A 24,912-nucleotide genomic window follows, 5' to 3' on the forward strand; every position below is an offset into this window, starting at 1 on the left:
ATAAAATATAGTTATTAAAATAAAAAATTATTATTAAGAAGAAAAATTTCTATTAGAAAAACAAAAAACGGGTCGGTCTAACCCTAGGACAAATGGTGGAAACAAAGCTATACAGACAAAATCTCACACCACAGCACACAGATACACACTCACAAAAAGAAAAAAGGGGAAAATAATAGTATATCTTGCTCCCAAAGTCCACCTCCTCAACTTGGGATATTTCGCTGTCTATTCAGGTTTTCCACAGATGCAGGGCACTTCAAGTTGATTGTGGAGCTTTAATCTGCTGCATCTGAGGCTGCTGGGAGAGACCTCCCCCTCTCCTCTTTGTTCGCACAGCTCCTGGGGTTCAGCTTTTGACTTGGCCCCACCTCTGCATGTAAGTCGTCCGAGGGTGTCTGCCCTTCGCTCAGACAGGACGGGGTTAAAGGAGCAGCTGATTCGGGGGCTCTGGCACAGGCCGGGGAGGGGGAGGGGCACGAATGCTCGGGGGCTCTGGCACAGGCCGGGGAGAGGGAGGGGCACGAATGCGGGACGAGCTTGCGGCGGCAGAGGCCGGCGTGACGCTGCACCGGCCCGAGGCGCGCCATGCCTTCTCCCGGGGAAGCTGTCCCTGGATCCTGGGACCCCAGCAGTGGCGGGCTGCAGGAGCTTCCGGGAGGGGCGGTGTGGAGAGTGACCTGTGCTTGCACACAGGCCTCTTGGTGGCGGCAGCAGCAACCTTAGCGTCCCACGCCCGCCTCTGCTGTCCGTGCCGACAGCTGCGGCTCGCGCCCGTTTCCGGAGCTCCTTTACGCGGTGCCCTTAATGCCCTCTCCTTGCACCCCAGGAAGCAAAGAGGAAAGAAAAAGTCTCCTGTCTCTTCGGCAGCTCCGCACCCGTTTCTGGAGCTTCTTTACGCGGTGAGCTTAATCCCCTCTCCTCTCGCACCAGGGGACAAAGAGGCAAAAAAAAAAAGTCTCTTGTCTCTTCAGTAGCTCCGCGCCCGTTTCTGGAGCTCCTTTAAGCGGCACGCTTAAACCCCTCTCCCCGCGCAGCAGGAAGCAAAGAGGGAAGAAAAGGTCTCTTATCTTTTAGGCAGCTCCAGACTTCAACCGGACTCCCTCCCGGCTAGCCGTGGCGCACTAGCCCCTTCAGGCTGTTTTCACTCTGCCAAATCCAGACCTTTCCCTTGGATCCGACTGAAGCCCGAGGCTCAGCTCCCAGCCCCGCCCGCCCCGGCGGGTGAGCAGACAAGCCTCTTGGGCTGGTGAGTGCCGGTCGGCACTGATCCTCTTTGTGGGAATCTCTCCGCTTTGCCCTCCGCACCCCGCTGCTGCGCTCTCCTCCGAGGCTCCGGAGCTTCCCCCTCCGCCACCCGCAGTCTCCGCCCGCGAAGGGGCTTCTAGTGTGTGGGAACCTTTCCTCCTTCACGGCTCCCTCCCACTGGTGCAGGTCCCGTCCCTATTCTTTGTCTCTGTTTATTCTTTTTTCTTTTGCCCTACCCAGGTACGTGAGGAGTTTCTTGCCTTTTGTGAGGGCTGAGGTCTTCTGCCAGCGTTCGGTGGGTGTTCTATAGGAGAAGTTCCACGTGTAGCTGTATTACTGATGTATCTGTGAGGAGGAAGGTGATCTCCGCGTCTTACTCTTCCGCCATCTTGCCTCGATCTTCTATATCCTGAAAATGTTTATAAACTAGTGTCCTCTAATTCTCTATTACTCACAGCTGAACACAATTTCTGTGTGGATATTGTTGGAATTTCACTTAACTCTCTCCATAAAATATGTTCACCTTACTGATGAACATTATTCAGTTCCTCTAGAGAAAATCTTCCTTCAGCCTTGGCCCAGTGACAATGAATTTGACTGAATTTCTGCTTACAATGCATTAATTTTCACATTTACATTACAAAAATATCTATAATATTAAGGAGGCCATTAAGGAATGTGAGTAATATAGGGAATTTGAGATCCATAGAAAATATTTTTGGTCAGAAAATATCTCATAAATATTCAAACTACTTTTAAAAGCAGTCAAATAAAGCTATTCTGGAAGCTGCTAACTCCATTTATATAAAAGATGATGACTCTTTGAAATGGCAAAGGGGGCTGTATTTTAAAAGAAAAACTTTTATTAATATTAGATAACTTTTTCCTTTTTTATTGAGGTATAGTTGATGTACAATATTATATAATTTTCAGATGTACAGCATAGTGACTCACAATTTTTAAAGGTTATATTCTATTTCTAGTTACTATAAAATATTGGTTATATTCCCTGTGTTGTACTATATATCCTTGTAGCTTATTTATTTTATACAATGTGGTTTGTACCTCTTAATCCCCTATCACTATCCTATCTTACCCCTCTCCCCTTTCTTCTCCCCACTGGTAACCACTAGTTTGTTCTCTATATCTGTGATCCTGTTTCTTTTTGTTATATTCACTAGTTTGTTTTATTTTTTAGATTCCACATATAAGTGATATCATATAATATTTGTCTTTCCTGCTCTGACTTATTTCACTTAGCATAGTAACTTTGAACTCCATCCATGTTGTTGCAAATGGCAAAATATTATTTTAATGGCTGAATAGTATTCCATTGTGTGTGTGTTTGTGTGTGTGTGTGTGTATATATATATATATATATATATATATATATATATCACATCTTCTTTACTCATTCATCTGTAGATGGACACTTAAGTTCCTTCCATATCTTGGCAATTGTAAATAATGCTGCTAGGAACACTGGGTGCAGTATTCAAATTAGTGTTTTCAAATTAGTGTTTTGGGGTTTTTCTTTTGGATAAATACTCAGAAGTGGAACTGCTGGGTCTTATAGTTTCTTGAGAAATCTCCATACTGTTTTCCATAGTGGCTGCGCCATTTTGCATTCTTACTAACAGTATACAAAGGTTCCCTTTTCTCCCCAATCTTGCCAACATTTGTTATTTCTGGTCTTTTTAATGATAGCCATTGTAGTTTTAATTAGCAGTTCCTGACAGTTAATGATGTTGAGCATGTTTTCCTGTGCTTGTTGGCCATCTGTATGTCTTCTTTGGAAAAATATCTATTCAGGTCTTCTGCTCATTTTTTTAATTGGGTTGTTTGTTTTTTTTTGATGTTGAGTTTTATGAGCTGTTTAAATATTTTAGATAGTAACTCCATTTATATAACAGTCATATTATTTACAAAATTTTCTCCCATTCAGTAGGTTGTCTTTTTGTTTTGTCAGCTGTTTCCTTTGCTGTGCAAAAGCTTTGAAGTTTAATGAGGCTCCATTTGTTTATATTTGCTTTTATTTCCTTTGCTTTAGGAGACAGATTAAAAAAAAAATGGCTACAATTTATATCAAAGAGTGTTCTGCTTATGTTCTCTTCTAGGAATTTTATGGTTTCCATTCTTACATTTAGGTCTTTAGGTAGATACCATTTTAAATGGTTTACTATATATTGATTATTTTATTTTTGTTCTTTTCAAAATAAGGTACTATACATGGATCAAGTGCTGGTTTAAGAGGCCTGGATTTAGTCCAATTGTTGTGTTCATTATGTAATCTTGGGAGAGTCATATATTCCTAGGTTCAACCTCCAATTCAAAAATTGTCATGCTAGGTCAAATTATCTACATGTATTAAATGTTTTATTTTGCCAATTTTTCAGTGCATATAGTACATTTTTAAGTTGTTGGAATTACTATTAAAAAGCTTAAATAAATTATAAATTTCAAAACAAATATAAATAATGAAAATTTTACCAATGGAAAGATTATTTGTAAAAACTTTGGCTAACTTTAGTTAATGAACTTTTAGAAATACAGATGAAAAATACTTACCTAATTACAATATTTAAATTAGTTTAAAATACTTAAAATCTCATATTAACTCTCCAGAAAAATGTTTTAAGTGTTTATCTGCATTTTGAGGTCCCAAATCCATTTCTACTTTCCCCTATCCAAAAGATGATTGTGAAGTTTTGAGAAAGTTAATGCAGTTTTCAAGGATGAATCTTCATGAACCATAGGGAACATCTTAGTGCAGTGAAAGCATATCCACACTTTAGAATCAATATACACTCTTCAAGGCCATGTTTGCCTTTAAGGGAGCCATGGTCTTTATGGTAGGACTAAATATTTTATTACTTCTATTGTAAAAGCATGTTGTTTGGACTATGGTTAATTTATATATGGAAAAGATGCCCACTAAATTATTCATGAGGTTTAGCTATTGTGTTTTTATATGCTATATGAAATTTAAACCATGACAGAAAATAAAGTCTATGTAGGCTAAGAAATGTTAACGTTTTAGTAATCAAAAAATATTTTTCATCATTAAAAATAAACATAGTATTTTTTTAAATGAGGAGTTATGGTGTTTTTAAGATATAACCTCATAAAGTAAGAGTAAAATGATAAAATGAAAGAAATAGGAGAGAAATAACACTGCAAGACTCAGTGGACTTCAGGTAAAGAAAACGGTAAACATGACATATATATATTAAAAGACAAAAACCCCTATATCAGTTATTTCATAGAAATATTTCAAGGTTAATATAAAAGCAGATATTAACAAATTTTTTATCTGGCATCTAATTCCTGGTTCTAATTCCTGATTCTTTTAGCTCTCTGAGCTTTATGTTATCAATCATAAAAATACCCTCTGCCCAGGCCATTAAAATGAGATATAATGGAAAACTCTTGAGATAATTTGAATTAAGTAAACTATATCTATATCTATACATCTATATGGCATATAGAGTTTACCACATGTAATATATATTGTATAAAGTATTTTATTATAGTGATATAAGTAAGCTTTATATATAGTGATCTTATAGTAATCATGTTTTAGTACCATTTTCACTTAAACTAGAAATATATAGGTGTGTGATTCAGTACTTGAAATCATAAAATTGTTATCCTTGTTAATATTTTATTGTTTAAGAAAACAATGCATGAGAGTCTGAGTAATGGTAAGTTTAAGATGCTGTCTTAAATAATGAAGGTCCAAAGAACTTATGGCCAGAAAAGAGACCAGAAGGTGCAAACAGCTGTGTGGAATTGCAGGAAAGAAACCAAAGCCTCAGCAGCAGATTGAAAGTCAGCAGCATGGTGATGAAGAGTTACTAGGGGGAATACTTTAAATAATAGCAGAGGGAGGGAAATGCACACATGAATAAAGAAAAGGGAAAAAGAAAGACACCTGGTTGGACTTGTTTTTTAAGTTGGATGAACAAAGAGATTTGCAAAGGTCAGATATTTAATGAATTGACTGCTGTGATAGTGAAACAGATCTGAGCTGTCAGAATTAGATGTCTTAAAACTCAAGAGAAGGGTTGTAGCACAGGTAGATGTAAACACAGATAATTCCCTCAATTTTTAATGTGTTTGAAAATATGCACTATTGAAATATGAATTGCAAAGCTTTGTTTAGTATAAATGATCAAATTAAAGTTGGTATTTGTCAAGGGTTGAAAGTTCATATTTTAATAGTTAATCACACACGTTTTTTAAATACCTTGAGAATACATTTTCTTTTAATTTTAGTTTCCAAGCTTTCTGAAAAAAATAAATAACTACTTACAAACACTAACACATAAATATACATTCATTTTGGAAAATTCAACACAAATATATGTAGAAGAAAGAGTTAACTGTTCCCCTTCACTGTTCCTCAATTCCTCTCCCCTGAATGAAGGTAACAATTTTTTAAATATTTATTTTTGGAGTATACTGCTGGATCTACTTCTATGTAGTTTTTACTGTGTATTTTTATATGTGTATACATGTACATATAATTTCAGGTTTTATATTATCATATTATTTATATAATTCTGCAATTGTTCTGTTTTTATTTATTATCCTTAATAAGTTTCTACGTCAATGTATATAAATCTACCTCATTCTTTTTAACCCCTGACTAGAATTGTAGAGAATAAATGTATCACAATATATTCTGTCTTCTATTAAATGACACTTAGGTTGCTTACATATTTTTTACCATAAGAAGTATAATTCCAGAGATTTATGATAGAACAAATTAATTTTTTAATTACTATCCTCAAGCTAATGGCAAAACACTGTTGAATGTTTGTTCTCTCTTCCCTTTCAGAATCATTTATCCTCTGCAAAACTCCTACGATTTAATTTTCACTGCTTGATGTTGGATTAAATGAAACTAATTATGAGAGAGGACTGTTGGGGAAACTCTGAAAATATGTAAGTATTTTCAATAGACACATGTTCTCCAAAATTCCAGTTTGATTTTAAATGCCATGATCCTGATGAACCACTTTATAAAAACAGTGGCATAGTGAACGGAGAATAATTTAGCATTAAGGCTAAAGTGTGATTGAAGTTCAGTTCTAATCAGGAACACTCCACATGACATTTTGTGCCTTAGGGTCCTCATCTGCAGAGAATAATAATAATATCTACTTTTATTTGATACTGTGTGGAATAAATAAGGGATGTTCTTCACCCAAAGATGCATTAAATAAATTTAGTTCATTTTTTCTAATAAGCACTGAATAAATGCAAAAAAATGATGTTGAAGTCTGTTGGTTTAGGTTTGTGTGTGACTCTGTGTGTTGTTTATTTGTATGCCACTCCCCAAAAAATTAAACTACAAAATACTTCTATTAATGCACCCAATATATCCTTAGTAAAGGGACTAGAAATTAAAATTGGGAAACTAAACTAAAATCTGTCTGAAGAGTTTTTTTTCTCAGTATCTGGATCAGTCAAATAATCACTTTGACCACTTGCTGTCTTAACCGTGAAAACCAAAGCTAGATTGTTTTTAAATATGTATATCAACGAGTGGTTTTCAAAGTGTGGTGCACAGACTAGCAGCATCCTCTGGAATATTATTGGAAATGCAAATTAAGCTCCATCCTAAACCTACTGAACCAGAAACCTTAGGGGTTGAATACAGCAACACATTTCAGTGTGTCCTCTGAGGGATTCTGATGCATTCTCAAAGTCGAGAAACACCACTGTATATCTTTAAAGCATAAATACTAAAATGTGAAATGTTATTCATTTCACTACTTATAACTTTACAAATGAAATACATCCAAACAGTACATTTTAACATGTCAAGTGAAATTATGAATATTATAATGATAGAGAACTCAAAATAGTGATACACGTTTGGTCTTGCCAAATTTCCCGCCAGATTAGTCTGTTACCTGTGCTTCCTTTTACCCAGATTTCAGAAATGACATTCTTACTAAGTATTTTCAGATGCTCATCAATTAGATGAGAGGTTAAATCTGGAATTGTTCTCAGCATCTTCCACACAGTATTGTGTTCAATTGGCGTCCCGTGAATGGGCCTTAAAAAAAAAAGATTGCAGTGATGTGTTAGTTTCTGCTTTATAACAAAGTGAATCAGTTATACATATACATATGTTCCCATATCTCTTCCCTCTTGCTTCTCCCTCCCTCCCACCGTTGTTCACCAAATTGTTATCCTCTCATTCCCTGGGCACACAGTTATATGACATATTCAAGCCTTCCTTGAACTTAGATACAGCTATATGAAACTGAGTTCCATTCAATAGAATATGGGCAGCAGTGATGCCTGACATTTCCACGTCTGTCCTTTAAAAGATCTCTCCTGTGTACAACCCTCCATTCTCTTTTCCCATCCTTTGGCTAAATGGGGGTACTCCAAGAACTCAGAGAAGGGAAGAGGTGAAAGATGCAGAATAATCTAGGTCCTTGAGTTGCCATTTGGATGAGAAGTGACCAACAATGAGTTGACTATTGACTATTAAATAAACTGTAAATGTGTTAAGGCTCTGGAAAAAAAAAAAAAGGATTGAAAACTGAGAGACTACCGCATAAACACAAAGAAACAAACAAACCAAAAAATCCTCAATTTTTGAGCTTCCAAATTTGTATTTCCCTTTTTTCAGTGTTACTAAGGATAAGTGATGATGTTCTCGTCTGTCTTAGTAATCTTTATAATTTGTTCTCCTTCCAAGATAAAGAGGTATCTCCATGAAACTTTAAACTTTAGGATATCACATAGTGCCTTTACCTTCTTTTTATATAAAACTCAGTGCTTCAATTTTAAGATTTATATCTCTCATTATTAGTCATTATAATAATAAAGACCTCTTTTAGACAATAAAATGATTGATGTCTTATTTTATTCTTGATTTTTAGGTACTATTAAAGTTAGAGCAAATGAATATGTAATTTAACATTTGAGAATATAAATTTTAAGTGAAAAGATGCATATGTAATTTTAAATAAAACAGTTTTCTTATGATAGATGATATTTATTTACTTTTAATCATTAAATTCACTATTTAATAAATATAATACCATAATCAAGAAACAAAATTCACGTTGATTCTAAGTTTTCAAGGGACTAACACAGCTAACATGCCATTGCTAAATGTTCAGTATTTTTAAAAAAATCTATTGTGAAAAATCAGTTTAGCAGTAGAAAGAGAATTCAGAGTACTCACATATATGTAGGTTTGCCAGAAACAGTGCCAGTTTAGGCGTGATATTCTGTTGGCTCACCTGTTATGCATGTGTTTATGTGTGCATGTTTACTGATCACATTATAAATTAGGTTTTTTGGGATTTTTTTTTTTTGGTATTGTTGTGTGTTGTAGCAAAAAAAAAAAGTTGGAAAAGCACTAATTTAGTAGATAATTTTAAGAAATACTTTTGAGAAAACTAGCTCCCCACTTAATATCATTTATAAGTGTGTACTTCAGATGTAATAATAAAGAATTAGTATTCAGAAATGGCATGGTATTATAACCAAATCCTAAAAAAGAATCATTGATTTAGCAACCAAACGGGATGACAAGGAAATAATATCACAGATTTTAAAATGGACATACATTTTGAGTGGCAAAACATTTGAAATATCCGTTGCCTGAAATAATTTGGAAGGTAGACCAAGTGCCTAAGAAACCAGCTGCTTCACAGAAAATAGTTGGAAAAAGTTAGAAAGTTATTGGGTTTTGTTTGCTCAATGTTAGTTGTTCGTAGCAATGTATTATTAGCTGGATAAAACTGACCAGTTATCAAGCATAAATGAAAAGGAATAGAGAAGATCCAGAAATGTGTGGCGTGGTTTTAAAAGCCATGTCATTAGATTAATATAATAATCATTTTTACCTGTATGGATGAGTAGACAAATGTTTTTCATCAAATTGGGAAGTTTTGGCTATTCTTTCTTCAAATATTCTCTCTCCCTTTTCTCTCTTCTCTTCTTCTGGGATTCCCATTGTGTTTATTCTGGTATACTTGGTGGTGTTCCATAGGTCTGTGAAGCTCTGTTCATGTATTTCATTCTTATTCTTTCTCTTTTCTGACTGGATAATCTTAATTGATATATCTTCTTCAAGTTTGCCAAACTTTTCTTCTGCCAGATCAACTCTGTTGTTGAACCTCTAGTGAAGTTTTTATTTCAGTTATTGTATTTTTAACTCCATAATCTCTATTTAGATCTTTTTTTGCAGTTTCTTTTTATTGATATTATCTATGTGGTAAGACATTATTGTCATACTTTCATTTAATTCTATAAATTCTGTGTTCTCTGTGCGCAGCTGCCTAAATCTCTGTTTATTTCACTTAGTAGCCATTTAATAATTGTTTGGAAATTTTCTTAAATGCCTGAACCATTAAGTCCTCCAACTTCTGCTGATGGGCAGGCTGTGTGTTTTCATGCTCTACTTTAATTCATTAGACACTGTTTTCTTTATTTCTTTGAACCTATTCATAATAGTAGATTTAAAATCTTTGTCCTACTAAGTCTAACATTTGAATCCTCTCAGAACATTGTTTGCTCTTGGCTGCTTCTTTCCCTACATTATGGGACCCACTTTGTTGTTTCTTTGCATGTCTCATAATTTTTGTTTAAAATTGAACATTTTAGTTAATGTGGCAAATCTAGCAATAACCTCTCCCCTCCTCCCAGGGTCAAATAACAACAATGCACAATGAATGTGGTCTTTTAAGGGAGTTGTCAGACAAATCACAGTGTGGCAGTGCTTTGGGAGTGGGTTTTTTGAGGATCTCCTAACCAGTCTGCTCTTTTAGGAGCTGCAGAGCTGCTAGCTCCTAAAAACTATTACAGAATTGGAGACAGGAGGATTAAAATAGGTCAAAATAAAAAGCTAAAAACCCTGCTAATTTTCTTGAATAAATACTCCTCATGGGGTTTCATGCATCTGATTAATTTCAGAGTTCTGAAAAAATTTGTTTTGACAATCTTTGTCAGTATTTCATTGCCTGTATGAAGGAACAGATATATAGAGGTCCTCACTCTGCCATTCTAGAAGCCCTGCACACCACATTGAATCTTAAATCCTCTGATTGATAGCAACACCCCTAATTTCTTCCCACAGATCAACAACATAGATGACAAGCAGTAGGAAGTTCATGTGACCACTGTGAGTGGGACAATCAAAAATATTTTGGAAATAACATTACTAACAGAAGACATTAAAAGAAATAATGTTTAAAAGTCTGGAAGTCACTCAAAAATTATAACTATTAGTTTGAAAAAAGAATGGACTTGTAATTTACATATTCTGACTAAAAATGCAAAACATTTTTTCCTTCAACTAACTTAATCTTGCTCTGAAAATCTTATTCCTGTTAAATTCCTATTTTTTAGTTTACTTCTGCCTTTCCTACGTGGACACTCAAGAACCTTCAAATACTTGGATTACCATATTGGAACAGGAAAAAACAAGAGGAACTGTAACATACTGCTCTAACCTCCTATTACCACCATTTTTACATTGCTTTTGCTACCCCACCTGGGCACTGGTCTTAAAGGTGTCTGAGGCTCTGCCCTGACAAATGATGTGCTGTTCTGAAATTCCCCAAAAAAATTTCAGTGGAGTCTAACATACACCCCTGTGATGGTAAACCAAAATATTCAGGTCTGAAAACTTGGCCTCCACTTCCACTCTTTAAACAGAACTTCACTTTTCTTTCAATCTCTACATTTCTTGTTTGGCAGGAACTTTTACATACATCATACCCACTCCTTCTTATCAAATCTTCCTGACCTACTCTTAATGCAGTGAAAGAAACTAGATTAACAAAAAGGAAAAATTCATATATTGAGAAAAACTATAATGTTCAAACTATTACTAGTAAATAAAGAGTTGTTTAATAGAGTTTTTCTTATCATTATCATCATTATGAATTATCAGACCACTTACAATGGTGTGAAAAATATGTTATTTCCCTTGTATTTTCATTTACTCACCTTTATTTCTATTTCTAGCCCCAATTCCAGCTGATGGCAATAAGCAACATTTTAAAATATTCTAAGTATTTCAGTCATTACACATGGAAATAAAATAATTATGGATTCCTTTTCTACTGCTTTCTCTCCTGGTGATCATCTCAAATCTAGGAACTTATAAAGAGTCATGATAAGTTGGTAACTGGATTCTGATCACCATCACTTATGTGCATTGACATCTGCTGAGTTCTAACTATTATGAATAGCCATTGGAATCCATACTTTCACTGAATTCCTACATATTTCAAGTTGTAGGTACACATGATCTATATTTTGTAAAGCTCTTGTAAACCTGTTGACATTTTCACTCTCCATTAATTCATCATACTTCTTGCAAATAAGGAGAGAGCTTGATTGTTTCAGGAAACATCTTTGCAGCTGTGGGAAAATTGTTAGGGCTCTCTTAAAGTCTCTATACCCTTAATATTAATAATTTACTCAGATGTGTAGATTAAATGGAGTTTTTTAATTTTTTCTTAAATTAATCTAGTTTTTTTTTAGAATCGCTAATCTACTAGGTTGAAGAGTAAAACTAAACAAAAAAATCCTTGCACTGTCTCTTAATAATATGGCAAATCTTGTCATATACTCTCTATTCAATTTAAATATTGAGACTACACAAAGTTCCAACACTGGCTGCCTCACATGGCCTTTTTCAAAGACTTAGACTCTTTAGTAAAACTGCTTAGTTTAGCAGAGTTACTCCACTTACAATACTTCTCCCCAGGAAGGGATTCAAGTGTATAAGGAGATTTATTGGGTCCTTGTGGCAGTCTCTAGAGGAACAGTTGCACAGAATGTGCTGAAAATTTTGTTGAAGAAATAAAATCATCTTATATTACAGGGCACATAAATAGAGCCATTTAACTTGTGCAGGAAGTTTTGCAATAAAACAGTGGTGAATTGGAACACTCAGGTGCAAGTAGAGAGAGAGAGAAAGTGGTGGAATATGCTATAAGAAGCAATATTTAGGGACCAGTCCCCTCCACCATGAATCCTACACAAGCCACTGAACCAAACTGACCCACTGGGGGCAGACACCAAAAACAATGAGAACTACAAACATGCAGCCTGCAAAAAGGACACCACAAACACAGTAATTTAAGCAAATCAGAAGACAGAAAAACACACAGGAGATGAAGGAGCAAGGTAAAAACTCAACAGACCAAACAAATGAAGAGGAAATAGGCAGTTTACTTGAAAAATAATTAAAATTAATGATAGTAAAGATGATACAAAATCTTGGAAATAGAATGGAGAAAATACAAGAAATGTTTAACAAGGACCTGGAAGAACTAAAGAGCAATCAAACAATGATGAACAACAAAATAAATGAAATTTAAAATTATCTAGAAGGAATCAATAGCAGAATAACTGATGCAGAAGAACGAATAAGGGCTTTAGAAGATAAAATAGTGGAAATAACTATCGCAGAGCAGAATAAAGAAAAAAGAATGAAAAGAATTGAGGACAGTCTCAGAGACCACAGAGACAACATTAAATGCACCAACGTTCAAATTATAGGGGTCCCAGAAGAGGAAGAGAAGAAGAAACGGCCTGAGAAAATATTTGAAGGGATTATAGTTGAAAACTTCCCTAGTATGGGAAAGGAAACAATCAATCAAGTCCAGGAAGCACAGAGAGTCCCATACAGGATAAATCAAAGGAGAAACATGCCAAGACACATATTAATCAAACTATCAAAAATTAAATACAGAGAAAAAATATTAAAAGCAGCAAGGGAAAAACAACAAATAACATACAAGGGAATCCCCATAAGGTTAACAGCTGATATTTCAGCAGAAACTATGCAAGCCAGAAGGGAGTGGCAGGACATACTGAAAGTCATGAAAGGGAAAAACCTACAACCAAGATTACTCTACCCAGCAAAGATCTCATTCATATTCGACAGAGAAATTAAAACCCTTACAGACAAGCAAAATCTAAGAGAATTCGGCACCACCAAACCAGCTTTACAACAATTTCTAAAGGAACTTCTCTAGGCAGAAAACACAAGAGACAGAAAAGACCTACAAAAACAAACCCCAAACAATTAAGAAACTGGTAATAAGAACATGGATATCGATAAATAAATGTAAGTGTAAATGGATTAAATGCTCCAACCAAAAGACATAGACTGGCTGAATGGATACAAAAACAAGATACCTATATATTCTGTCTACAAGAGACCCACTGCAGACCTATGGAAACATACAGACTGAAAGTGAAGGGAAGGAAAAAGATATTCCATGAAGAGGGAAATCAAAGAAAGCTAGAGGAGCAATTCACATATTCAACAAAATAGACTTTAAAATAGACAATTACAAGAGACAAAGAAGGACAATACACAATGATCAAGGGACCACTCCAACAAGAAGATATAACAATTGTAAATATTTATGAAACCAACATAGGCGCACCTCAATACATAAGGCAAATGCTAACACCCATAAAAGGAGAAATAGACAGTAACACAATCACAGTAGGGGATATTAACACCCCATTTTAACCAATGGACAGATCATCCAAAATGAAAAAAAATAAGGAAACACAAGCTTTAAATGATACATTAAACAAGAGGGACTTAATTGATATTTATAGGACATTCCATTAAAAAACAACAGAATAAACCTTCTTCTCAAGTGCTCATGGAACACTATCCAGGATACATCATATCTTGATGTAGCCCAGGACTAGATGGCTTCACAGGCGAATTCTATCAAACATTCAGAGAAGGGCTAACACTTATCCTTCTCAAAATCTTCCAAACTATAACAGAGGGAGGAACACTCCCAAATGCATTCTATGAGGCCACCATCACCCTGATACCAACACCAGACAAAAATGTCACAAAGAAAGAAAACTACAGGCCAATATCACTGATGAATATAGATGCAAAATCCTAAACAAAATACTAGCAAACAGAATCCAATAACACATTAAAAGTATCATAGACCATGATCAAGTGGGGTTTATCCCAGGAATGCAAAGATTCTTCAATATATGCAAATCAATCAATGTGATAAACCATATTAACAAATTGAGGGAGAAAAACCATATGATCATGTCAATAGATGCAGAAAAAGCTTTCAAAAAAATTCAACACCCATTTAAGATGAAAACCCTCCAGAAAGTAGGCATAGAGGGAAATTACCTCAACATAAGAAAGGCCTTATATGAGAACCCACAGCCAACATCGTTTTCTCACCACTATTATTCAACACAGTTTTGGAAGTTTTAGACACAACAATCAGAGAAGAAAAAGAAATAAAAGGAATCTTAATCAGAAAACAAGAAGTAAAGCTGTCACTGTTTGAAGATGAGATCATACTATACATAGAGAATCCTAAATATGTTACCAGAAAGCTACTAGAGCTAATCAATGAGTTTGGTAAAATTGCAGAATACAAAATTAATGCACAGAAATCTTTTGCATTCTTTTACACTAATGATGAAAGATCTGAAAGAGAAATTAAGGAAACACTCCCATTTACCATTGCAAAAATAAGAATAAATTACCTAGGAGTAAACCTACCTAAGGAGACAAAAGACCTGTATGCAGAAAACTATAAGACAGTGATGAGAGAAATTAAAGATGATACAAACAGATGGAGAGATATACCATGTTTTTGAATTGGAAGAATCAACATTGTGAAAATGACTATACAACCCAAAGCAATCTACAGATTCATTGCAGTACTTATCAAATTACCAATGGCATTTTTCACAGAACTAGAACGAAACATTTCACAATTTGTATGGAAACACAAAAGACCCCGAATTGCCAAAGCAATCTTGAGAAAGAAAAACGAAGCTGGAGGAATCAGGCTCCCAGACTTCAGACTATACTACAAAGCTACAGTAATCAAACAGTATGGTACTGGCACAAAAAAAGAAATATAGATCAATAGAACAGGATAGAAAACCCAGAGGTAAACCCACGCACATATGGTCACCTAATTTTTGATCAAGGAGGCAAGAATATACAATGAAGAAAAGACAGCCTCTTCAATAAGTGGTACTGGGAAAATTGGACAGCTACATGTTAAATAATGAAATTAGAACACTCCCGAACACCATATACAAAAATGAACTCAGGGCTTCCCTGGTGGCCCAGTGGTTGAGAATCTGCCTGCTAATGCAGGGGACATGGGATCGATCCCTTGTCTGGAAAGATCCCACATGCCATGGAGCAACTAGGCCCGTGAGCAGCAACTACTGAGCCTGCGCTCCACAACAAGAGAGGCCACGATAGTGAGAGGCCCGTGCACCACAATGAAGAGTGGTTCCCACTTGCCACAACTAGAGAAAGACCTCACACAGAAACAAAGACCAAATGCAGCCAAAAATAAATAAATAAATAAATAATAATTTTTAAAAAATGACCTCAAAATTGATTAAAGACCTAAATGTAAGGCCAGACACTATCAAACTCTTAGAGGAAAACATAGGCAGAACACTCTATGACATAAATCACAGCAAGGTCCTTTTTGATCCACCTCCTAGAGAAATGGGAATAAAAACAAGAATAAATAAATGAGACCTAATTAAACTTCAAGGCTTTTGCACAGCAAAGGAAACCATAAACAAGACAAAAAGACAACCCTCAGAATGGGAGAAAATATTTGCAATGAAGCAACTGACCAAGGATTAATCTCCAAAATTTACAAGCAGCTCATGCTCAATATCAAAAAACCAAACAAACCAATCCAAAAATGGGCAGAAGACCTAAAGAAACATTTCTCCAAAGAAGACATACAGATTGACAACAAACATGTGAAAGGATGCTCAACATCACTAATCATTAGAGAAATGCAAATCAAAACTACAATGAGGTATCTTCTCACACCAGTCGGAATGGCCATCATCAAAAATCTACAAACAATAAATGCTGGAGAGGGTGTGGAGAAGTGGGAACCCTCTTGCACTGTTGGTGGGAATGTAAATTGATACAGCCACAATGGAGAACAGTATGGAGGTTCCTTAAAAAACTAAAAATAGAACTACCATAAGATCCAGCAATCCCACTACTGGGCATGTACCCTGAGAAAACCACAAATCAAAGGAGTCATGTACCACAATGTTCATTGCAGCTCTATTTACAATAACCCGGACATGGAAGCAACCTAAATGTCCATTGACAGATGAACAGATAAAGAAGATGTGGCTCATATCTACAATGGAATATTACTCAGCCTTAAAAAGAAATGAAGTTGAGTTATTTGTAGTGAGGTGGATGGGGCTAAAGTCTGTCATACAGAGTGAAGTAAGTCAGAAAGAGAAAAATAAATACCATATGCTAACACATATGCACGGAATCTAAAAAAAATAAAAAAGAATATTCTGAAGAACCTGGGTGTAGGACAGGAATAAAGACACAGGCATAGAGAATGGAATTGAGGATACGGGGAGTGGGAAGGGTAAGCTGGGATGAAGTGAGATAGTGGCATGGATTTATATATACTACCAAATGTAAAACAGATAGGTAGTCGGAAGCAGCTGTATAGCACAGGGAGATTAGCTCAGTGCTTTGTGACCACCTATAGTGGTGGGATAGGGAGGGTGGAAGGGAGATGCAAGAGGGAGGAGATATAGGGACATATGTATATGTATAGTTGATTCCCTTTTTATAAAACAGAAACTACCACACCATTGTAAGGCAATCATACTCCAATAAAGATGTTAAAATATCAACCAATCAATCAGTATATAAGGAAAGAAAGACACAGTATTTAACTGAGAAACAAAGAGTTTTATTTCTTCAAGGACACATAACTAATGGTGATTAGAAAGAAAATGAAATACTGAAAATTGCTAAGTGGAGAAGAAATCATGCTAACACACACACACGCACGCACACACACACACACGCACGCACACACACAAAGAGCAGGAATTCTGAATGCAAGAAAGATTTCATTCACGAGGAGTTGCCAAAAGGCCCATGATGGTCTCTAAAATTGAAAGTAAACTTCAGAGATGCTGATTAATTTTTACTTCTCAGTGACCTATAGACATCAAAGAAAGTATCTTTAGGTCCTGTCATAAAGCAATCAATCTTTAACTGGAATTAAATATATTTGGAGATAGAGTTGATTCATATATTTGAATAGCTGTCAAATTAAAGAGGGATTAATATTATTGTGTCTGGCATTTTGTGTGGAAGGTATAAAGAGGTCACTTTTTTCTAATTAAAAAGCACAATTAAAATATTAAAGAAAATAAAACATACCCTTGGGGATGTATATAGAAAATTCAAATATTAGCTCCCTATCAAAGTCCTCCTGCTGTTTGAGTTCAAATTTTCTTTTAATAATAGTTAAAAATAAACAACCAAATGGAAAGCAACAGGGGGCTCAGTCTCATGTACTGTGGGAAACTTGATAATTCTCTAATATCCCTGAGAATTGGGGGGAAGTTTATGTTTCTTCCAATTGCTTCTTGTTGTTCTATTTTCACTGAATACTTAAGCTCTGTTCTGGACAGCAGAGTTTGCTGTGGCCGGTTTTATATTTTTTGCTTTTAAAAAACATCTTATCTTTCCCACATATGATATTCATATCAGATAGAGAACAGATTACCACTTGTTTTTAATTTTGAATATTTTCACTAATGTTATCAAGTGATTATTTTACAAGGATTGGACAAGAGCAGTGGCGTTCAAACACACACACACACACACAGTCACAGAGCACTTTGTTAAAACTAAATCTTACATAGACTGTATATAAATAAAAGCAGACCTACACTAGTTTAAGGAGTGGGAAGATAGGTCAGTTTCCATACCAGACCCAAGTCTACCCCTACACATTTGAAGGAGCAGTGAGAAATCCACAGAGCTGATATAGAATTATAGGGAAATCAAGTTTCCTTTCAACATGGATGTTCTATTATTTTATTTAGTTGATTGTCCAGTATATTTTTAATTATTTATATTATCATACACTTACAAGGAATTTTATTTTCTAAATCCAACCTCCTCCTTTTAAAGTAAGAAATCTGAGGCTTAGATATGTTAAGTAAATTGTTCAAGGTCACACAGATAATAAATTGTAGAGTTGTAGAGCCAGGTAGTCTCCCTCTGGATCCTCAGGGTTCCCAACCACTTAGCCACCACAGTTAGCCAAATCTTCATTATAGTTGTTTCCATTTTTTTGAGTTATTGGGCTAATTGAGTTAGGGCAGATTCTAGTCCAGGTTTTGCTGAGTCTGACAAATAAAATAAAAAACATAAATTTATACGTTAAAAATTTGGAACAAACGTGAATATTTATTTAGAAAGGGAAGCAAGGAAAATAAATTATCATTACAAATTTTTTAAAGCTACACAATTTCAAAACACCACAAAATCCAGAAAAATAATATTTTTATTAATTAGTTATATATCCATTATATTTACTTTTCTAAAATTTTTACTACATTTCTTATATGTTTTTACTTCTTTGTATAACACCAATTTTGTATCATTTTTATTGAAAAGAATATTCTCTCAAGCTTGGTTGGTAAAATGTTTTTAATTATTCTTAATAATTTAGAAATGTTTCTTTTTTAAACTTTAGAATTCCTTTCAAATTTAGGAAAATCTAAGTCCACATTTCTTTCATGTGTGAGCTTTAAGATTTGGAAAGCTTTTCCATGGATGCAATTCTCTCATCATACATTTCGAAGTATGTGCCATTCGACTGCCAACATGTTTCTGGTACCAGGTTGCCATAGGATGGTTATATATGGTGATGACAGCTCTGACCCATATCAAGATGCTGTTGGGTCCACTCAGTGAGAGTTAGGGTTAATCCTGACAACCATTCATACACTAAGACAGTGAGCAATAATAACTTGCATGTACAGCAATGACTAAGAACCAAAAATTAAATCCCACTAGACCAAAATGAAAAGTATCTTTAACTCAATTTTCCCTAAACTGAATCCACAAAATGCCAGAAGCCACTCCAATGCCAGGTGTCATGAATGTGTAAGAAAAGGAAGTTGACAGGCTAAGAGAAAACAAGTGATTAAAGTTAAAATGTCTTCCTTTTGCAAAAGTTACAAAAATTTATGAGCCTATGAATACATTTCTAAGGCTTCTCTCAGGTCCGTAGAAGGAACCTATGCAAATCAAATGACAGGCCTAAAGCTTAAGCTTCATTACCTTTAGGTTATGGTCTGAGTTAAGGTCTAGTCATTAGGGAAAAGAAAGAGTAAAAAGAAAATAGCTTTATAATCAGACTGGATTAAAAACTGAAGGCTTTGAATCTGGAGTGAAAAGAGGTAGAAATTTTATAACGGCACGAAAGTGAGGAACACAGAGCAAAGTAAAAGTATGAGCCTGAATCAAAGTCCATGGATCAATTTGCTCAGATTTACAATTTGGGGGAAAAAATGGTGGAAATTATAGTGTGGATTATCAGCTGGGAGTAGAATATGAGGGAGTGTGTTCCATTTGTTTGTATCTGTCCCTAGAGCACACACCCTGTGCACCAAGCCATGGGAGCTCCTCAAGGAACCCAAAAACTTGCTGTAATTTGATGGTATTATGTGTGGGAATACAAAAACATTTTCAGAAACTTCATAGCTAAAATTCCTAGGTTTTAGCAAGAATATAACATTTGATCAAATGTTCTGTGAACCACAGATTATTGGGATAGAAAAATCCAGCTGAAAAGGTCACTTTAATTAAAGGATGCCCACACACATACGCTTGGACCTCCTTAATAGTTTTGACAGTAACTACATTATTTAAAACAGTTAAAAATGTGATTTTCCCCAAATATCATTTATTTTTATCCATGTTCCCCTTACGCTTTCAAGTAGTCCACTATAAAATTATTTTCCTGGAATCTAGTGTATACCTGATTTTTTCTGGTATCATTAATATATACATCACCTTCTGTCTGACTTGAAATTGAATTGCCTAATCAGTCAAGGATGAATGAACAGAATAACAATATATTTTATTTGATTATCCAAATTCAGATGACAAACGTTGATCATTATCAGTTTTTCCAGAAATTAGGTTTGGTCATTCATGAAGAGCAGACTTCAGAGTTACAGTATGATTTGGATTATCTTTGCTATTCTTATACAGAGTTGAAAATTAAAAGATTAGTGACAGCAACTGTAACTCTTCTTTTCAAGCTTAAACAATTCATATATTATGATTAGAAAATAGATTTTTAAAAAAATGTCTCTCGTTGTTTGAAGTGGATGAGCTGGACTTTTCCATGGGAGAGAAATTAAAAGACATGTACTTCCAAAATAAAATAGCAGATCTCCTTTCATTTCACAGGGACATGATTGAAGAAAATAATAAACCAGTCTGTTGATTGAAATTTTTAGGAGGAAGGATCATAAAACAATTTTCAAAGAACTTAATTTATCTACATATTTATACATATTTATGAATCCAACACCAAATTTGAGAATCCTCAGGAAAGGTACCTCATCAAAGAGCACTTTTTTTTTTTTTTGCGGTACGCGGGCCTCTCACTGTTGTGGCCTCTCCCGTTGCGGAGCACAGGCTCCTGACACGCAGGCTCCGCGGCCATGGCTAACGGGCCCAGCCACTCCGCGGCATGTGGGATCTTCCCGGACCGGGGCACGAACCCGTGTCCCCTGCATCAGCAGGCGCACTCTCAACCACTGCACCACCAGGGAAGACCAAAGAGCACTTTCTTTCACACACTCAGTTCCTGAGACCTGAGTGGTTAACAGTAGCAACACAAAAAGGGCATAAGTAAGGCCTCAAAATATTTCAAAAGTCACCTGCATTCTCACTTCCTAAACACAGTCAGCAGCAGTAAATAACATAACCATGGATTACCAAAATAGACAGATGTTTAGAAATTCTATTTAAGGTTCTCTACATCTTTTGTCCTTACACATTTGAAAGAGCTGTTTCTAAGACACAAAACTGATGTGATGGATTTCTCTGTAAGAGAGACAGACAAGCAATTTTGTCAGGAAGCTTAATTATTCTTAACTTAATCACCTTATTTCTCTTGGTGCTCAGAAGAATGTAATTACTAAAAGTCAGAATCAGAAGGCAAGAAATAGCTTCTACCCACATTTGGATTTTTGAGGTCAGCTTAAAAAAGAGCCCCTATTCTCTGATCATTCATTCATTTATTTATTTAGCAAATAATTTTGTGCAATGATTAATTTTCAGGTATTATTCTAAATGTTGGCATAAAACAAAGAAAAATGCAAATATGTTCCTTGCCTTACACAACATAAAATCCACTGGGGAAATCATATATTAAAGGAAACATATCTGTGGAACTGCTATAAAACTGCTATAAAAGGTAAAGCACCGTGTTCTATGGAAAGTAATAGAGAGACATATCTAGTCTAGTTGGGTCAAAAATATTCCCCAGAAATGATAGAAATATAAACTGACACCCGAAGAATAAGTTGGGCAATGGGGAAAGGGAGGATATCAGTGTTGAAAGTATAAGGAATTGCATGTCCAAAGGTCCAGAGTCAAGTATTCAAGAAACACTGAAGGCCCAGAGGAATCAGATCAGAGAGGGCAATGAGGAAATTGGACACTAAATGAGGCCCAAGTGACAGGAAAGGCAAAATCCTAGGGGGCATTGTAAACTCTGTTAAGAATTTTAGACTGTCATAAGAAAAGGTAAAGTCATCCAAGGGCTTTCACTAAGAGTAATAACTACAGGGATTTACATTTTTGAAAGTTCACTCTGGCTATACAGGGGAGAGTGGCTTAGAGTATTGTAAAACTAATGCACTGAGATCAGTTAGAAGGCTATTACAGCAGATTGTACAATGAACAAGTCCATCTAGCAGGTCAAGTTTTTAAAATTAGTTTGGAATATATTTAGTGAGCTTAATAAGTCAAGGAAAAAGCAGTACAATTCCATGTCAAGAACACTCTTCCACGGGAGTAACGCTGATATCACCAGTAGTATCAATATCTTAACTGGAGAGACTTCTTTTGTCAGGATGACTGACTGATAATGCCAGTTTAAAATTTTTCCAGTCCAAAATAATCTGTTATGTTTAGTGTCTTGAATTTGTGACTACATTTCAGTAACTATCAAAATGTTAGCCAGAAAAAAATAAAATATAAGAAATACTCTATCATTCTCCACTTTAGAAAATGTTTTAGAATATTCTCTATCCTCATCTAATGTTAGGAACAAGGAAATCTACAAACTTAAATTTTATTAGGTTAGTTCTAACTTTTCCATAATCAGAGGGAAAGTATATGCTTAGCAAAGCCACAAATAGTTATATGTATCAAATGGATGGATGGGCAGGTAGATACACAGACAATAGACATATAGATATATAGATATATAGATAATATTTATATAGCTGTATTTCACTATCTATAGATATATATTTATATATCTATATATCTGAAGTAGATGTATATAGATATTGAAATTGATATTGAAATTTATATCTACTTATGTAATTGAAATCTATATATTTATTTACAAAATATATACATATATCTGTAGATAGCTGTTATATAAATGTTTTAATTTTAAAAAATCAAAATGTTTTTTGAAGACTGGTAATAAAAATAACAATATGGAGAAAATCTCTTAGGTTAGGCATTGAGTAAAAGAAACTCAAATGCATGATGTTGTCAATTATGTACTTCAATATTTGCTATTTGGCAGAAAAAATTTGACACTGGAATTGATTTTTTAAACTGATGATAATTAATGCATTTCTATTTCTTTCTAGGATGCATAAAAATGCTTGAGATAAATTTAATACTTACACATGGCAAGTAAGTTAGCTAAGGTGGTTAGTATGTCTTCTTTCCTAAACTTTGCTTGCTTGTTTCCATTGTAACAACCTTGTCACATACATGCCTTTAGTAGAAGCCACACAAAACATTTCTGTAATATGACTTAAACTATAAATTTCAATAATAAATTTAAAAAAGAATTTATTTATATAAATTAAAAATAGGTTAGGAATTCAAGACTAAATATTAAATAGTAATCAAATTTATAGTAAATTTCAAATGAGAACATTATATTGTGGTCCTTTGACTAAAATGAGATTTAATGGACAGATTTTGTTTGGGTTATTTTTTCCAGCAGTGTTATACAATGTTTTTAGAAAAATTCCTCATTTTTTGTGGGAATTTTTTTTTTTTTTAATTTTGGAGAGGATTAAAGTGGAAATGAATATAGGGTGATGGCTTGGACTATAGCATGAAATGAAGTGGATCAGGAAGTATTTTTGGTTCTTGATTAGATTGGGTAAAGAGAGAGAAAAAATTATTGTAAGACCACCAGTTTCCTGACATAAAATTATAAGTTGGCAGAATGTATTGTGATGGAGAATACTTTAGAAGATGAAAGTTTGGTAGAATGAACAAGGGTTCAGTTTTAGATTTAGAAAGTAAGATATACCAAGTGAACACATGAAGTAGGTAAAAAATTATAAATAAATCCAAATCATTACAGGAAAAAAATTAGTAAATAAATGTTTGTAGGCACCTGATATACTAACGAGGACTAGATTTACCCTCCTACCTGAAACAACTAAAAAATAAAATATATAAAGTAATGGTTTTATAGACATTGAGCATCAGACAAAGAAAAACAGTGATCCCTGGAAACAAGATACAAATGAAGGTAAGAAGTGGGGAATATCACAGGCTTGGGGATTCTCCCTGGGGAGTGAGGGTTTCAAGCTACATATTAGGTACCCCAGCCCTATGGTCTGACACTGGGCAGATGAGCCCCTCTTAGCTGGTTTAAAAACCAGTGGGGTTACTGAAGGGCTGTAAGAAACTGAGACTCCACTCTTGAAGAGTTCAGGCACAAACTTGCTTATTCCCAGTAACAGCAAAGAAGCAGCAGTTTGAAAACTCCCTGGGACTTTAACCAGATTGTCCAGACCACACCAGCCAGACCCCCAGCTTGCACCAGGCTCCTGCTCTAGCCTCTCTTGCTCTGGTGCTGCTACCCACCAAGGCAGATGTTGTCTTTGCCAATAAGAGTGTGCATACTTGGAAAGAACTGAGCTAGCTTAGACATGCCTCTGACCAGGGTTGGGGAAACTACCACCCCAGGAGCACACATCCCTGCATACACTTAGAAGGGAGCAAAACCAGCTAAGTAGCATGGCACCAACCCCTCTGGCCCCAGTCCAACCTCTAACAAATGCATGCACACCAGGGAGTGGGGGGCCAGTGAAAACAATACAGAATTGCAACCCCAAGTCCTCAAGCCCTGACCATGACTCCAACTATGGCAGAGACTGCCATCACACTCTAGAGGAACAGAACTCCCTCAGGATTCTTGCTCCTGTCCCTTGTACACTGACCCTACCACCAGTAGGGTGGTGATGACCATTGAGCATACAACAAGCCCCTGCTTGAACTTGGCTCTGGCTCTAACACCTTCAGCTCCATCCCTACCTCGCACCAAGTCCATGGCTGCCAGCACACCCCGGGAGAAGATGCTGCCCATGCTCACTTCAGATCCACTTCTCCCACGAAAGCCACTGGGAACAAACAGACTGTATAGGGATTCTCCTACAAAGAACACACATTTAAGACCAAGATAGCTAACTGATTCACCTAACTTCATAGATAGAAAGTTAAAGAAAATGAGAAGACAGAGGAATATGTTTCAACTGAAA

The 24,912-nt window shown here is 35.4% G+C and overlaps 1 protein-coding gene across 1 annotated transcript in view; it reads right to left on the bottom strand.

Annotated features, from left to right (window-relative positions):
- Positions 1-24,912, bottom strand: part of CNBD1 (cyclic nucleotide binding domain containing 1) — a 438,365-nt gene that overhangs the window by 123,830 nt on the left and 289,623 nt on the right. The window contains 1 exon segment of the mRNA XM_024126961.1: positions 7,173-7,318. Within this exon segment, the coding sequence (XP_023982729.1) occupies positions 7,173-7,318 (146 nt within the window).

The sequence above is a fragment of the Physeter macrocephalus genome, chromosome 15 (assembly GCF_002837175.3).
Source record: "Physeter macrocephalus isolate SW-GA chromosome 15, ASM283717v5, whole genome shotgun sequence".
NCBI classification, from domain to species: domain Eukaryota; kingdom Metazoa; phylum Chordata; class Mammalia; order Artiodactyla; family Physeteridae; genus Physeter; species Physeter macrocephalus.